The sequence below is a fragment of the Aotus nancymaae genome, unplaced genomic scaffold (assembly GCF_030222135.1).
Source record: "Aotus nancymaae isolate 86718 unplaced genomic scaffold, 86718_ANA_hifiasm-v0.15.2.pri h1tg000076l, whole genome shotgun sequence".
In the NCBI taxonomy this organism is placed as follows: Eukaryota; Metazoa; Chordata; class Mammalia; order Primates; family Aotidae; genus Aotus; species Aotus nancymaae.
This window is the reverse complement of record NW_026988491.1, coordinates 12,205,852-12,221,181: the sequence shown is the minus strand read 5'-3', so window position 1 is coordinate 12,221,181 and position 15,330 is coordinate 12,205,852. Positions and strand designations below refer to the sequence as shown.

At 52.8% G+C, this 15,330-nt stretch overlaps 1 protein-coding gene across 3 annotated transcripts in view; it reads right to left on the bottom strand.

The window, feature by feature from the left end:
* TRIOBP (TRIO and F-actin binding protein) overlaps positions 1-15,330 on the bottom strand; it is a 79,316-nt gene that overhangs the window by 46,955 nt on the left and 17,031 nt on the right. For 2 of the 3 annotated variants that reach the window (XM_064368021.1, XM_064368020.1), the window contains 3 exons: positions 13,122-13,323; positions 10,896-11,064; positions 1,560-4,560 (listed from right to left, as the gene is read on the bottom strand). In XM_064368021.1, coding sequence (XP_064224091.1) covers positions 1,560-4,560; positions 10,896-11,064; positions 13,122-13,323 — 3,372 coding nt within the window. The remainder of the gene's footprint in view (positions 1-1,559; positions 4,561-10,895; positions 11,065-13,121; positions 13,324-15,330) is intronic. The other variant, XM_064368022.1, reaches the window with a different exon arrangement.

Sequence of the window (15,330 nt, the reverse complement as noted above, 5' to 3'; positions counted from 1 at the left end):
GTGCTGCTGACCAAAGAGACTCGAAAGACACCTGGACTTCAGGAGTCCCAGGATGCTTGACCGCTAAAAAACCGTATTTCTGTGAACTTTCTTTTCTTTTCTTTCTTTCTTTTTTTTTTTTTTTTTTTTGTAGACGGAGTCTTGCTCTGTCACTCAGGCTGGATGGAGTGCAGTAGCATGATCTTGGCTCACTGCAACCTCCGCCTCCCAGGTTCAAGCAATTATCCTGCCTCAGCCTCCTGAGTAGCTGGGACTACAGGCATGTGCCACCATGCCCAGCTACTTTTTCTATATTTAGTAGAGAAGGCGGTTCACCATACTGGGCAGGCTGGTCTCGAACTCCTGACCTCATGATCCACCCACCTTAGCCTCCCAAAGTGCTGGGATTATAGGCGTGAGCCACAGCGCCCAGCCTTCTCTTTCTTAAAATAGGTGGCTCTGGCCATATATTTTAAATCGACATCTCTATTTTCTGAAATGCACAGGGACCCATGAGTTTTCTTTGCTAAGGCAGGAAAAAATCATGGGCACTTTCATCTTGCACGGAATAAAAAACAAACCCGTGAGTCTGGATCAAAGGGTTTGAGATTTCACCCTCATTTGAATGAATGTGCTCATGCTCCCCTCCATTACAGATGAGGAAACTGAGGCTCAGGTAGGTTAACTTATATGTCCGGTCACACAGGTTGAGACATTGCTTTGACCCAGGATTTGGACTCAGTCTTCCTGACTGCAGTCTTTGCTGTTGACCACTGGGCTGTGCATGACATCACTTAACCACACACACAAAAAAACAGGCTGGGAGTGGTGGCTCACACCTGTAATCTCAGCACTTTAGGAGGTTAGGTGGGCAGATCATGAGGTCAGGAGTTTGAGAGCAGCCTGGGCAACATAGTGAAACTCTGTCACTACTAAAAATACAGAAAATTAGCCAGGCATGGTGGTGGTCACCTGTAATCCCAGCTACTCTCGAGGCTGAGATGGGAGAATCGCTTGAACCCGGGAGGCAGAGGTTGCAGCGAGCCAAGATCGCACCATTGCACTCCAGCCTGGGCAAAAAAACAAACAGCCCGCGTGCGGTGGCTCACACCTGTAATCCCAGCACTTTGAGAGGTCGAGGTGGGCAGATCATGAGGTCAAGAGATCGAGACCATCCTGGCCAACACGGTGAAACCTCCTCTCTACTAAAAATACAAAAATTAGCTGGGCATGGTGGCGCATGCCTGTAGTCTCAGCTACTCAGGAGGCTGAGGCAGGAGAATTGCTTGAACCCAGGAGACAGAGGTTGCAGTGAGCCGAGATTGTGCCACTGCACTCCAGCCTGGCACCTGGCGATGGAGCAAGACTCTGTCTCAAAACAAACAAACAAAACCCCACAAAACTCCTAATACGCAGAAACAGAGAGATGGGGTGATTTGCCCAAGGTCACATAGCCAGTAAATGGCAGTCTAGGGGGATTTGAACCCTTTCTTCTGGCACTCTAACCCTGAGAACCTTCCACCTGTCCCGCTGCGGAGCCTCCTCCCCAGCCCACCTGGCTGACCCCACCCTGGGCTCACCTGCGCTCCTGCCCGAAGAGGCGCTCCACCTCCGCGCGGCCAGGGCTGCGGGTGCGGCCCCCGCTGCTGCTTCGCGCCTGGGGCCCTGGCTGTCTCTGCGCCAGCCTCCTGGGTGGGGGCAAGTCGGCCAGCACCGTGTACTCCTCCCGCTCCAGGTTGTGCCTGGTCTCCCCAGGAGGCGCTGAGCCCCGGGAGCCCCCGGAGCTGCCTGGGGAAGGTGAGGGTGCCAGGAACGCTAGGTCACTGGGTGGGTGGCGGGGTGGGGAGGAGGCTCGGGGTGCATCTCGGTGACCGATGCACACTTGGGGGATCAGCACTGGGAAGCCGTGCAGAGAGTCACTGGAGGGGGCCAGGCTCTCCATGCTAGTTCCAGGGGGGTCCTGGAAGAAGAGGGATGGCTCAGGAGCTTGGCGTGGGGGGGACGAGAAGGAGGGTGCATCCCGGTGCCCGATGCACACAGGGGTGGGGATGTGGGGGGGCTCGTGCAGAGAGTCCATGGAAGGGACAAGGCTCTCGGTGCTGGCCCTGGGGAGGTCCTGGAACAAGAGGGAAGGCTCTGGGGCCTGGCGTGGTGGGGAGGAGGCCCGGGGTGCATCTCGGTACCCAATACACACAGGTTGAGGGAGCTGAAGGGGCTCATGCTGGGGGGACTGACACTGATGCTCAGCATCTGACATGTCTGGGAGGAAGGGGAAAGGGTCGAATTGGGTGTGGCGAGGGGGCGAGGATGCTCGGGGTGCATCTCGGTGTCCAATGCACACGGCAGGTGGTATATAGGGAGGCTCATGGTGGGGCGATTCACTCTCAGGGACGCTGGGCTCTGGGAAGAAGGGGAAGGGGTCATGCTGCAGATAGCGAGGGGGTGAAGAGGCTCGGGGGGCATCCCGGTGCCCAATGCACACAGCACAAGGAGGCTGGGAGGGCTCAGAAGAGGTCAGGGGAGCCCCACAGGTAGCGGGGTACAAAGGCAAGGAAGTCCGGAAGGTGCTCTGGTGGCCTGGGTTATGGGAGGAAGAGGTGGCCCGTGAGGGCAAGTTGTACTGGGTGGGGCCAGAGGAGGACTGGGGTGGGTCATGCTGGGCTGGCCGACTGGGAGATGAAGTCTGAGGCCTGTCACCTTGGGTGGGCCGGAGGGCAATGGACGCCCAGGGAACCTCGCTTTGCTTGGAGCGAGATGGGGAAGAGGTTCGGGGACCATCACTCTGAGTTGGCCGGAGGGGAAAGGAGGCCCAGGGGATGTCTTTGTTAGTCCGATGGGGAGACGAATTCCTGGGAGTGTTCCGTTGAGTGAAGCGGTGGGGAGATGATGGTCTCAGATTCTCCTTTTGGGTGCAGTACTGAGAGGAGGTTCCAGGGTTGTCTCGTTGAAAGGAAAGGGAGTGTGTGTGGTCCCGTTGTGTACAAGTGGGTCTGAGTTTATCCCATTTGGTAGAAGAAGTTTTAGGGTTGTCTTGTTGGGTAGAAGATGATCTGGGGGTGTTCTGTTGAATAGAAGTTCTGGGGTTGTCCCTTTGGGTGGCTCTGATGGGAGAGGAGGCACTGGGATTGTCCTGCTGGGCACAGGGTGTTCTGGGATTGTCCCACTGGGCACAGGGTGTTCTGGGGTTGTCTCTGATGGGAGAGGAGGCTCTGGGATTGTCTCGATGGGCACAGGGTGTTCTGGGATTGTCCCGTTGGGCAGTTCTGTTGGGAGATGAGGCTCTGAGATTGTCCCGTTGGGCACAGGGTGTTCTGGGGTTGTCTCTGATGGGACAGGAGGCTCTGGGATTGTCCTGCTGGGCACAGGGTGTTCTGGGGTTGTCTCTGATGGGAGAGGAGGCTCTGGGATTGTCCCGCTGAGCACAGGGTGTTCTGGGGTTGTCTCTGATGGGAGAGGAGGCTCTGGGATTATCTCGCTGGGTACAGGGTGTTCGCAAGTTGTCCCGTTGGGTGGTTCTGTTGGGAGAGGAGGTTCTGAGATCATCCCGTTGGGTGGCTCTGATGGGAGAGGAGGCTCTGGGATTGTCTCGTTGGGCACAGGGTGTTCTGAGGTTGTTCCGTTGGGTGGTTCTGTTGGGAGATGAGGCTCTGAGATCGTCCCGCTGGGCACAGGGTGTTCTGGGGTTGTCCCTGATGGGAGAGGAGGCTCTGGGATTGTCCCGCTGGGCACAGGGTGTTCTGGGGTTGTCTCTGATGGGAGAGGAGGCTCTGGGATTGTCTCGATGGGCACAGGGTGTTCTGGGATTGTCCCGTTGGGTGGTTCTGTTGGGAGATGAGGCTCTGAGATTGTCCCGTTGGGCACAGGGTGTTCTGAGGTTGTCCTGTTGGGTGGCTCTGTTGGGCGATGAGGCTCTGGGATTGTCCCGCTCGGCACAGGGTGTTCTGAGGTTGTCCTGTTGGGTGGCTCTGTTGGGAGAGGAGTCTCTGGGATTGTCCCACTGGGCACAGGTCATTCTGCGATTCTCTCGTTGGGTAGCTCTGTTGGGAGAGGAAGGTCTGGGATTGTCTCGTTGGGCACAGGGTGTTCTGGGGTTTTCCCGCTGGGGAGTACAAGCAGGAGAAGAAGTTTGGGGGTTGTCCTGCTGGGTAAAAGAGGTTTTGGGGTTATCTTTTTGGGTGGCTCTTAGGGGAGAAGAAAGTTGAGGATTATTTTGTTGGTTGGTTGAGGTTCTGGGGTTATCCTGTTGGGTGCTTCGTGAAGGAGCGGAAGCTCTGGGGGTTTTCCGCTGTGTGGATGAGGCCTTGGAAGTATCCTGCTGTGTGGATGAGGGCCCAGGGGCATCTCTTTGGGTGATTTGGTGGGGAGAGGAGGCTCGGGCGGTGTCACGCTGTGTAGAGGCAGCCTGGGCAATGTCCCTTTGGCCAGGGGAAGCCTGGGGGGTGGCGCTTCGAGGTCCGCTGTGTGGTGTCATGGAGGAAGCCTGGGTCAGTGGTGACCGGTGCTGCTCCAGGGAGAAGTACCTGCTTTCTCCCCGGAGCTTTGCCCAGTGCTGTCCTGCGCTCCGGCCCCCACCGCCGGTGTCTGGAGGGAGAAGAGAGAGGCTCAAGGTAAGGGGAGGGGTCCAGACAGCTCTCATATTCCACCTTTCTTTGTCCCCTAGGACCAGTGATTAGGGCAGACCCCACGCCTTCCCCTTACAGGCCTCTGTCTGTACCAAGTGATTCCACCTCTCTGACCAAGGCTGGTTAGACAAGGGTTTGGATGCCTCTCTCAAGATGAGATCAAGAATTTGAAACTGGTCGGGCTCGGTAGCTCATGCTTGTAATCCCAGCACTTTGGGAGGCCAAGGCGGGTGGATCACCTGAGGTCAGGAGTTTGAGACCAGCCTGGCCAACATGGTAAAACCCCATATCTTCTAAAAATACAAAAATTAGCTGGGCATACTGGCGTGTAATTGTAATCCCAGCTACTCGGGAGGCTGAGACAGGAGAATTGCTTGAAGCGGGACCCAGAGGCGGAGGTTGCAGTGAGCCGAGATTATGCCACTAAACTCCAGCCTGAGCTATACAGCGAAACTCAAAAAAAAAGAATTTGAAATGGAGACCCTGACTCAGTCAAGAGATGGGTTCAAGAACTGAATGTCCTCATGGTCTGGGGATCATGGAGAGAGGTGTTGCCAATAGCCCATGTGACCCCAGGGAGGGGGAGGTGGGCCCGGCAGCAGCCACCTGACAGTCTATCCCTCTCAGTTTTATTTTCTTCAATCGGAATTCGAGGAATTCCCCCAATTTCTTTTTTCTTTTTTCTTTTTTTTGAGATGGAGTCTCACTCTGTCACCCAGGCTGGAGTGCCGTGACGCTATCTCGGCTCAGTGCAATCTCTGCCTCCTGGGTTCAAATAATTTTCCTGCCTCAGCCTCCCAAGTAGCTGGGATTACAGGCACACACCACCACGCCCAGCTCACTTTTGTATTTTTAGTAGAGACAGGTTTTTTTTTTTTTCTTTTGAGACAGAGTTTCACTCTCATTGCCCAGGCTGGAGTGCAATGGCTCTATCTCAGCTCACCACAACCTCCACCTCCCGAGTTCAATCGATTCTCCTGCCTCAGCTTCCTGAGTGGCTGGGATTACAGGCATGTGCCATCACACCTGGCTAATTTTGTATTTTTAGTAGAGGCAGGGTTTCTCCATGTTGGTCAGGCTGGTATCAAACTCCCGACCTCAGGTGATCCCCCTACCTTGTGCTGACCCCCTCCTCCCAAAGTGCTGGGATTACAGGCGTGAGCCACTGCTCCCAGCCTGAGACAGGTTCTAATGAGCCTGTTTCATGTGTGACAGCTCTGGAAAGCCCCCATTCCTTATATCCAAATGTTCCTGCCCTGAGCCTTCTTCCAGGGCTGCCATGAGGATGGGAGAGGTGCAGGAACGGACAACCTTTTGTAAACGGGCAACTGGGAGTTTGCCAGAAATGCAGAATCTCAGGTCCCAGCCCAGATGCACTGCTTCTGAATCTGCATTTAACAAAGCTCTCTGGTGATTTGTACACCTTATATTATTTTATTTATAGTTTCAGAAGTGCTGGCCTAAGGAATTAATGTAACTGTCCTCAGTAGTAACCTCTTCACAACTCCTAGCCTCATGATAGAGTTGCCATGACCTTGGTGTGTTACTCTCCACTCCCCCTCCATCCCTCAGTCACCGAGCAGGTGTTGGGCACCAGCTATGTACATGTCCCTTAGTTAGTGCTCCAGGTGAGTAAGGGGTATCGTGGCCTGATCTTAAAGGAGGCACAGCTGTGGGAGTGGTGGCTCACACATGTAACCTCAGCACCTTTGGAGGCCAAGGTGGGAGGATCACTTGAGCTCAAGAGTTCCAGACCAGCCTAGGCAACACGGGAGACCCTGTCTCTACTACTGGTGGCTCACGCTTGTAATCCCAGCACTTTGGGAGGCCGAGGCAGGTAGATCACAAGATCAGGAGATTGAGACCATCCTGGCCAACACTGTGAAACCCCATCTCTACTATAAATACAAAAAATTAGCCGGGCGTGGTGGCATGCGCCTGTAGTCCCAGCTACTCAGAAGGTTGAGGCAGGAGAATCACTTGAACCCAGGAGATGGAGGTTGCAGTGAGCCGAGATCATAGCACTACACTCCAGCCTGGGCAACAGAGCAAAATTCCATCTCAAAAATAAAACAAAAAATTAGCAGGGCCTGGTGGTACGTGCCTGTAGTTCCAGCTACCTAGGAGGCTGAGGCGGGAGGATTGCTTGAGCCCAGGAGGTGGAGGTTGCAGTGACCTGAGATCATGCCATTGCCCTCCTGCATGGGCAACAGAACAAGACATTGTCTTAAAACAAACAAACAAAACCAAAAAAGTAGCCACAATCGCCTTCATGCAGATCCTCTCTCTTTAGGCCTTCTTAAGATCCCCTCTCCTCTCCCTTTGCAGCCTCTGTCCCCTCCAGCCTCTCTGGGCTGCTGTTGCTGAAGTCTGAGTTCCCAGCACCTAGCACAGAATTCAAAATTTCCATGGTTGCCAGGTGCGATGGCTCACACCTATAATCCCAGTACTGTGGGAGGCCGAGGTGGGCAGATCACATGAGGTCAGGAGTTCAAGACCATCCTGGCCAACATGGTGAAACCAGTTTCTACTAAAAATACAAAAATTAGCCTAACACAGTGGTGTATACGTGTAATCCCAGCTACTCAGGAGTCTGAGGCAGGAGAATGGCTTGAACCTGGGAGGTGGAGGTTGCAGTGATGTGAGATCTCACCACTACACTGCAGCCTGGATAACAGCAAGACTCTGTCTCAGAAAAACAACAACAACAAAAAACCTGATCTATCTATATATCTATGTATCTATGTATCTACCTATCTATCTGTCTATCATCTATCTGATCGATCTCTCTATCTATCTATGTATCTATCTATCTATCTATCTAATCAATCATCTATCTGATCTGTCTATGTATCATCTAACTATCTATCTATCTATCTATCTATCTGTGAATGATCTGATATAGTTTGGATGTTAGGCCCCTCCAAATCTCAGGCTGAAGTGTGATTCCCAGTGTTGGAGGTGGGGCCTGGTGGGAGGTGATTGGATCATGGGCGCAGATCCTTCATGCCTGGCCTAGAACCATCCGCCTGGTGAAGAGTGAATTCTCACTCAGTTGGCTCACAGCAGAGCTGGCTGTTTAAAGGAGCTGGCTCCTCCTCTCTCTCTTGCTTCAGCTTGTACCTTGTGATGTGCACCCTCCCCCTTCACCTTCCACCATGATTGTAAGCTCCCTGAGGCCTCACCAGAAGCAGATGCCAGCACCATGCTTCCAGTGCAGTCTGTAGAACCATGAGCAAAAAAAAAAAATTCTTTATAAATTACCCAGCCTCAGCTCAGGTATTTCTTTCTTTCTTTTTTTTTTTTTTTTTGGCGGGGGGAGGCTTGATCTCAGCTCACTACAACCTCTGCCTCCCAGATTCAAGGAATTCTCCTGCCTCAGCCTTCTGAGTAGCTGGGACTATAGGCACCCACCACCACACCCAGCTAATTTTTGTATTTTCGGTAGAGACAGGGTTTTGCCATGTTGGCCAGGCTGGTCTCGAACTCCTGACCTCAGGTGATCCACCCACCTCGGCCTCCCAAAGCGCTGGAATTACAGGCATGAGCTGCCATGCCCAGCCAGGTATTTCTTTATAGCAATGCAAGAATGAACTGACACGCTACCTATCTACCTACCCACACCTACCTATCATTGATCCATTTTGTTGACCCATGTGAGAGGGGCAGTTGAAGCATCATGACACTTCCCTAATGCCTCTAAGAACAAAGACATTTTCCTTCTCATCATCATTTCACAGTCAGGAAACAGAACATCAATATAATCCTGTGATCTAACATGCAGTCCATATTCAAATTACCCGAGTTAGCCAGGAAAGGTGGCTCACATCTGTAATCCCAGCACTTTGGGAGGCCAAGGCAGGTGGATCACCTAAGGTCAGGAGTTTGAGACCAGCCTGACCAACATGGCAAAACCCTGTCTCTACTAAAAATACAAAAAGTTAGCTGGGTGTGGTGGCAGGCATCTATAATCCTAGCTACTCAGGAGGCTGAGGCAGGAGAATCGCTTGAACTCGGGAGGCAGAGATTACAGTGAGCAGAGATTGAGCCACTGCACTCCAGCCTGGGTGACAGAGCGAGACTCCATCTCAAAAAAAAAAAAAAAGGTTGTCAGGCTCAGTGGCTCACGCCTGTAATTCCAGCACTTTGGGAGGCCGAGATGGGCAGATCATGAGGTCAGCAGATCGAGACCATCCTGGCTAACACAGTGAGACCCCACTTCTACTAAAAATACAAAAAATTAGCCGGGCATGTGCCCATAGGCCCAGGTACTCAGGAGGCTGAGGCAGGAGAATCTCTTGAACCCAGGAGGCGGAGGTTGCAGGGAGGCGGAGGTTGCAGTGAGCTGAGATTGCACCACTGCACTCTAGCCTGGGCAACAGAGTAAGACTCCATCTCAAAAAAAAAAAAGTAATAAATTGCCCCAGTTGTCCCAATAACATCTGTCACAGCTCTGTCTCCTCCTGTCCCAGATCCCACTGGGCTCACACATGGCACTCTATGTCCTTGTCTCCTTAGTCTCTTTTAGTCAGGAACATCCCCTAGCCCCTTTTTTGTCCTATGGATAGCTCAGTCATTTTGCAGAATGTCTTTGAATTCAGGTGTATTTGATGTTTCACTGGGGTGAGGTGCAGGCAATGCATTTTCAGCAGGACGAGTTACAAGGGAAGGGATTCCGTGCCCACCCCAGCATCCCTACCCCCGACCCCATGCATCACATCAGGGGGCATCTGATGTTGGTTTACCCCACTCCAGGGATGCTGAGCAGCCGCTTGCTGAAGGTGGTATCTGCCCACTCTCCCCAGCCTAAGGGTGCCTTTTTCTCTCAGTAATCGATGTAGAACCTGAGGGGTGACTCTTAGAGACCATGACTATCCTGTTTCCTGACAACCTACCACCCTAGGGGTTTCCCGTTCGCTGGCGATTCAGGCCTGAACCAGTTACTGCTGCAGTGGCCACAGCAGCCTCTGAACTGGTTTCTCACCCTTCAGCCCCGCCCTGCTCCAATTCATCCTTTGTACCTTTGCTCTAGGGAACTTCCTAAGACACAGGTTCAATGACATGACTTTCTGCCTCAAAAACCTTCGGTGGCTCCCTACTACTTAGAGAAGAAAGTCCAAACTCCTTGGCTATGGCCAGGCATGATGGCTCACTCCTGTAATCCCCAGCCAGGAATTTGAAACAAGCCTGGCCAACATCATGAAACCCCATCTCTACTAAAAATACAAAAATTAGCCAGGCATGGTGGCAGGCACCTGTAATCTCAGTTACTTGGGAGGCTGAGGGAGAAGAATCGCTTGAACTGGGTGTTAGGGTTCCAACAAGTCAGGCCCATAGACCTCCCCCACCACTCCATTCTCCCCTGTTAAGCCAAGCTTATAACAGAAACAGCCTCAGGCCTTGTAAACAGGGCACCTAGGTTCCAGGATGTGACCGCATCTGGCTCTTGGATCCACAACGTTGACCCAATTAAGCAGGATGTCAGCCCCCAAGAACCAAAATGAAGTTTTTCTTAGAATAGCACCTGGCTACCTGCAAACCCCCTATAGACCCCCCATAGTGTGTCAGCCAGGCTGCTGCCTTCACTGCCTGTGGTGAGACAGCCTGGCAGGTTGAAATAAACTTGCTAAACCTGACCCTGGGTCTGCCTCTCCCTGCTTTTGGTCAACCTTACACTGGGGAGGCAGAGGTTGCAGAGAGCCGAGATTGCGCCACTGCACTCTAGCCTGGGTGACAGAGTGGGACTCTGTCTCAAAATAATAATAATAATAATAAAGCGGGTAGCATGACTCATTGTGGCTGCTCCATCATGACAGGGAACTGTTACTATTATTATTATTTTATTTATTTATTTATTTTATTTTTTAAGATGGAGTCTCACTCTGTTGCGCAGGCTGGAGTGCTGTGGCACAGTCTCGGCTCACTGCAAACTCTGCCTCCTGGGTTCTCCATCTCCCGCCTCTCCTGCCTCAGCCTCCCGACAAGCTAGGATTACAGGCACTGCCACCACGCCCAGCTAATTTTTTATATTTTTAGCAGAGATGAGGTTTCACCATGTTGACCAGGCTGGTCTCGAACTCCTGACCTCATGATCCACCCACCTCAGCCTCCCAAAGTGCTGGGATTACAGGTGTGAGCCACTGTGCCCGGCTGGAACTGTTACTATTATTAACACTCAGGCCACCAAAGTAAGCCATGCCCAGGGTTCCAAATGGCCACTGAGATGGCTATCTGGGGAGCCCCACACCATCACATACCCACTAGCATGGGAACCAACCTGGCAAAAGGACTCACCCTCCTTTTTCTGGCCTGCAGCGTCTCCTCTCATGGGAGATCTGGTGAGGAGAGATGGAGCCCGTTGGGAGCTGTAGGCTCTCGGCCCCTCCTGAGACTGCCTCGGGATCATCACTTTGAGCTCGTTCCAGCTGAGGGCCTCCTCCTGCCTCTCAGCAGTGTCCCAGTCCTGCCAGAGAAGGGGAGGAGAAAGTATATTTGCAGGAGAAGAAAGGCTCCAGGACATGCAGTCCCTGAATGAGAGGGTGGAAGGAAGGAAAGGAACTGACATTAAAAAGCACTTCCCGGCCAGGCGCGGTGGCTCACACCTGTAATCCCAGCACTCTGGGAGGCCGAGGTGGGCAGATCACGAGGTCAAGAGATCGAGACCATCCTGGCCAACATGGTGAAACCCCGTCTCTACTAAAAAAATACAAAAATTAGCTGGGCGTGGTGGCGTGCGCCTGTAGTCCCAGGTACTCAGGAGCCTGAGGCAGGAGAATTGCTTGAACCCAGGAGGCGGAGGTTGCAGTGAGCTGAGATCGCACCACTGCACTCCAGCCTGACACCTGGTGACAAAGCAAGACTCTGTCTCAAAAAAAAAAAAGAGATCGAGACCATCCTGGCCAACATAGTGAAACCCCATCTCTACTAAAATACAAAAATTAGCTGGGCATGGTGGCACGTGCCTGTAATCCCAGCTACTTGGGAGGCTGAGGCAGGAGAATTGCTCGAACCCAGGAGGCGGAGGTTGCAGTGAGCCAAGATCGTGCCACTGTACTCCAGCCTGGCACCTGGCAACAGAGCAAGACACTGTCTCAAAAAAGAAAATTAGCTAGGCATAGTGGTGCACGCCTGTAGTCCCAGCTACTCAGGAGGCTGAGGTTGGGGGATCGCTTGAGCCCAGGAGGTCAATGCTGTAGTGAGCTGTTTTCGCATCACTGCATTCCAGCCTGGGCACCAGAGACAGACCCTGTCTCAATCAGTCAATTAAATAAAAAGCACGTGCTGTTTGCCTGGCACTGTGCTGGGCTCTAGCAGGTGCTAAATGCTAAGTCACTCACCTTCAATAAACCTGGGAGACATGCATGTCCACTGAAGCAAAGAGCTTTCCCCAGAGTCCCAGAGTTCTGCATTCGGGACTGTGTGAGACACCCCAAGGGGCCAGAGAGAAGTGGGTTCAAATCCTAGCCCCAACACTTCCCAGGTGTGTGGCCTCCACTAGGTTGTTCCCCTCTCTAAGCCTTAGCCCCATGTGGGGCCATCGGAGCTTCCGCCTCCAAGGGTGTGGTGAGTCTCCCCTGAGCCCACACCCACCAAGCCCTTAGGAAGGAGAAGCTGGGTTGGTTTTGTTTTGTTTTTTTTTTGAGAAGGAGTCTTGCTCTACTGCCCAGGCTGGTGTGTAGTGGCGTGATCTCAGCTCACTGCAACCTCCACCTCCCAGGTTCAAGGGATTCTCCTGCCTCGGGCTCCTGAGTAGCTGGGATTATAGGCGCCCGCCACCATGCCCGGCTAATTTTTGTATTTTTAGTAGAGACGGGGTTTCACCATGTTGGTCAGGCTGGTCTCGAACTCCTGACCTCGTGATCCGCCCACCTCAGCCTCCCAAAGTGCTGGGATTACAGGTGTGAGCCACCGCGCCTGGCCTGGGTTGTTTTATTCTGAATCTTATCACCACCCCTGTCACTTTCCTTTGGGAGGTCTCCTGGGACAAGCCTGTCTCTCCTGCTCTGTGGCAGCCCCTCAAAGTGCAAATGCTTGAGGAAAGACTGCTGGGTCTTCTCTTTTTGTAGCTAAATGACCCCCACAGCCTGATCCCTTTCCTATGTCCCTTGGAAATCTATGCCAGGGCTGGTCATGGGGCTCAGCACTGTGTGGCGAGGGCAGGGCCCTGGGACTCTGTGCCACTCTTGCTCTAAACACCATGCTCAACGTCCCAGCCCTCTGGGACCTGAGAGTGTGTGGCAGCCCAAGCCTGCTGGTGATTCACCCGGAGCTCCTGGCGGCTGAAACGCCTTCCCCGGTCTCTTCACAGCCAGACTCCAGCTGCCCTGGGCCAGCCTGTGCTGAAACTCCCACCCTCCAGGGGTTCACCGGGGTGGCCCGAGGTGCCAGCTAATGGTCCGGAGGACCTCACTGGCTTCCCAGTATGAGGCTCAGCCCTGGCCTGCAGGTTGAGGCAGGACCCAGGGCTGGAGACGGCGGCATGGGTCCCTCTCGTCCCCCCATCTCCCGCTCCTGGCTCACCACAAAGGACGAGTTGCTGGTATCATCAGGGGTGGCAGAGTCAGGGCTGGAGCTGGGGTCAGAGCTGGGGTCCTCGTTGCCGCTGCCTCGCAGGGAAGAGGTCAGGCCCTCCAGATAGGGCACCGCCTCAAGCTCCTGGCTCCTGCTCCTGGGGGTGGCTGTGGGGCCCTCTTCCGGGAGCCCTGCTGAGGGGGATGGGGCCCTGGGAGAGGAGACAGACCCATGACTTTTTCCCAAAAAGTAATGGGGAGTTAGGAGTACCCCTCGCCCCACCCAGGCATACACATTCACTCACAAAAGAGCCTGGGGCCCACAAGCTGCACACACGCTAGTGTGGGAGAGGGAGCCAATGCCAAGGGCTGCCTCTGTGTCAGGCTTTTTATACGGGTTGCCTCAATGAACTAAAACAGCATCCCTTTAAAGTAAGTATAATAATTCCCATTTTAGGCTGGGCATGGTGGCCTGTATCTGTAATCCCAGCACTTTGGGAGGTCGAGATGGGCAGATCACCTGTGGTCAGGAGTTTGAGACCAGCCTGGTCAACGTGGTGAAACCCCATCTCTACTAAAAATACAAAAATTAGCTGGGTGTGATGTCATGCGCCTGTAATCCCAGCTGCTTGGGAGGCTGAGGCAGGAGAATTGCTTGAACCTGGGAGGTGGAGGTTGCAGTGACCCGAGATCGCGCCACTGCACTCCAGCCTGGGTGACACCATGAGACTCCATCTCAAAAATAAATAAATAAAAATACAAAAATTAGTCAGGTGTGGTGGCGCATGCCTGTAATCCCAGCCACTCGGGAGGCTGAGGTTGCAGTGAGCCAAGATCTTGCCATTGCACTCCAGCCTTGGTTATAGAGCAAGATTCCATCTCAAAATGATAATAATAATGATTCCCATTTCAGAGAGGAAGACACTGAGGCTCAGAGAGGTCAAGAGACTGGCCAAGGTCACAGAGAAGGGAAAGGGCAGAGCCATGTTATGAACCAAAACTATTGCCCCAGCCCCAATTTTCAACTGAAAGTGGAGCTCCTTCTCCAAGTTAGTCTTAGTCTACTGACCCCAAGCTCAGTAAGTCTAAGAAGACATGGCCAGGTGCAGTAGCTCATGCCTGTAATACCAGCACTTTGGGAGGCTGAGGTGGGTGGATCACCTTAGGTTGGCAGTTCGAGACCAGCCTGACCAACATGGAGAAATCCCATCTCTACTAAAAAATGCAAAAACATTAGCTGGGCATGATGGTACACGCCTGTAATCCCAGCTACTCAGGAGGCTGAGGCAGGAGAATCGCTTGAACCCAGGAGGCAGAGATTGCAGTGAGCCAAGACCACGCTATTGCATTCCAGCCTGGGTAACAAGAGTGAAACTCCATCTTGAAAAAATAAAGAGACAGACTCATGCTGGGCTAATGAGGATGTGAGAGGCAGCACGCTGCACAGGCAGTGACAGGTTCACCAGCCTGGATGCTGAGGGAGGGAGCTGCTGAGAAAACCCTGCTTTAAAAGAAGCCACAGGCTCAAGAAGGCTTAGTGCGGACAGTATCCCCAAAGAGTGACCCACAGATTGGCCTACATGATGATAATAAGTGCTGACCATAAAAAGAGCTCTGTAGTCAAATGACATACTTCTCTACCTCCCTTACCTAAAAGCCACAATGCACACAGGCAAGCTAAAGACTCTGACAAGTCCTGCAGGAAAGCTATTCAACTTCATTTATCCCAGAGTTTCTGAAACATACTTGATAGCAAAGCTGTCTTTGAGGGTTTTTTTTTTTTTTGAGATGGAGTCTCGCTGTGTCACCCAAGCTGGAGTGTAATGGCACCATCTCAACTCACTGCAACCTCCGCCTCCTGGGTTCAAGCGATTCTCCTGCCTCAGTCTCCTGAGCAGTTGGGATTACAGGCACCTGCCACCACGCCTGGCTAATTTTTGTATATTTAGTAGAGACGAGGTTTCACCATGTTGGTCAGGCTGGTCTCAAACTCCTGACCTCAAGTGATCTGCCCACCTCAGCCTCCCAAAGTGCTGGGATTACAGCCGTGAGCCACCTCGCCTGTTTTTTTTTTTTTTTTTGTATGTTTGTTTTTAATATGCCTACCTGTGAGGAGCACCTGATCCCAGTGCGGTGCTGATTTGATTCAATCCCTTTCATTTTACAGACAGGAAAATGAGACACAGAAAGACAGAGTAACTTGCTCAAGATCCAGCAGG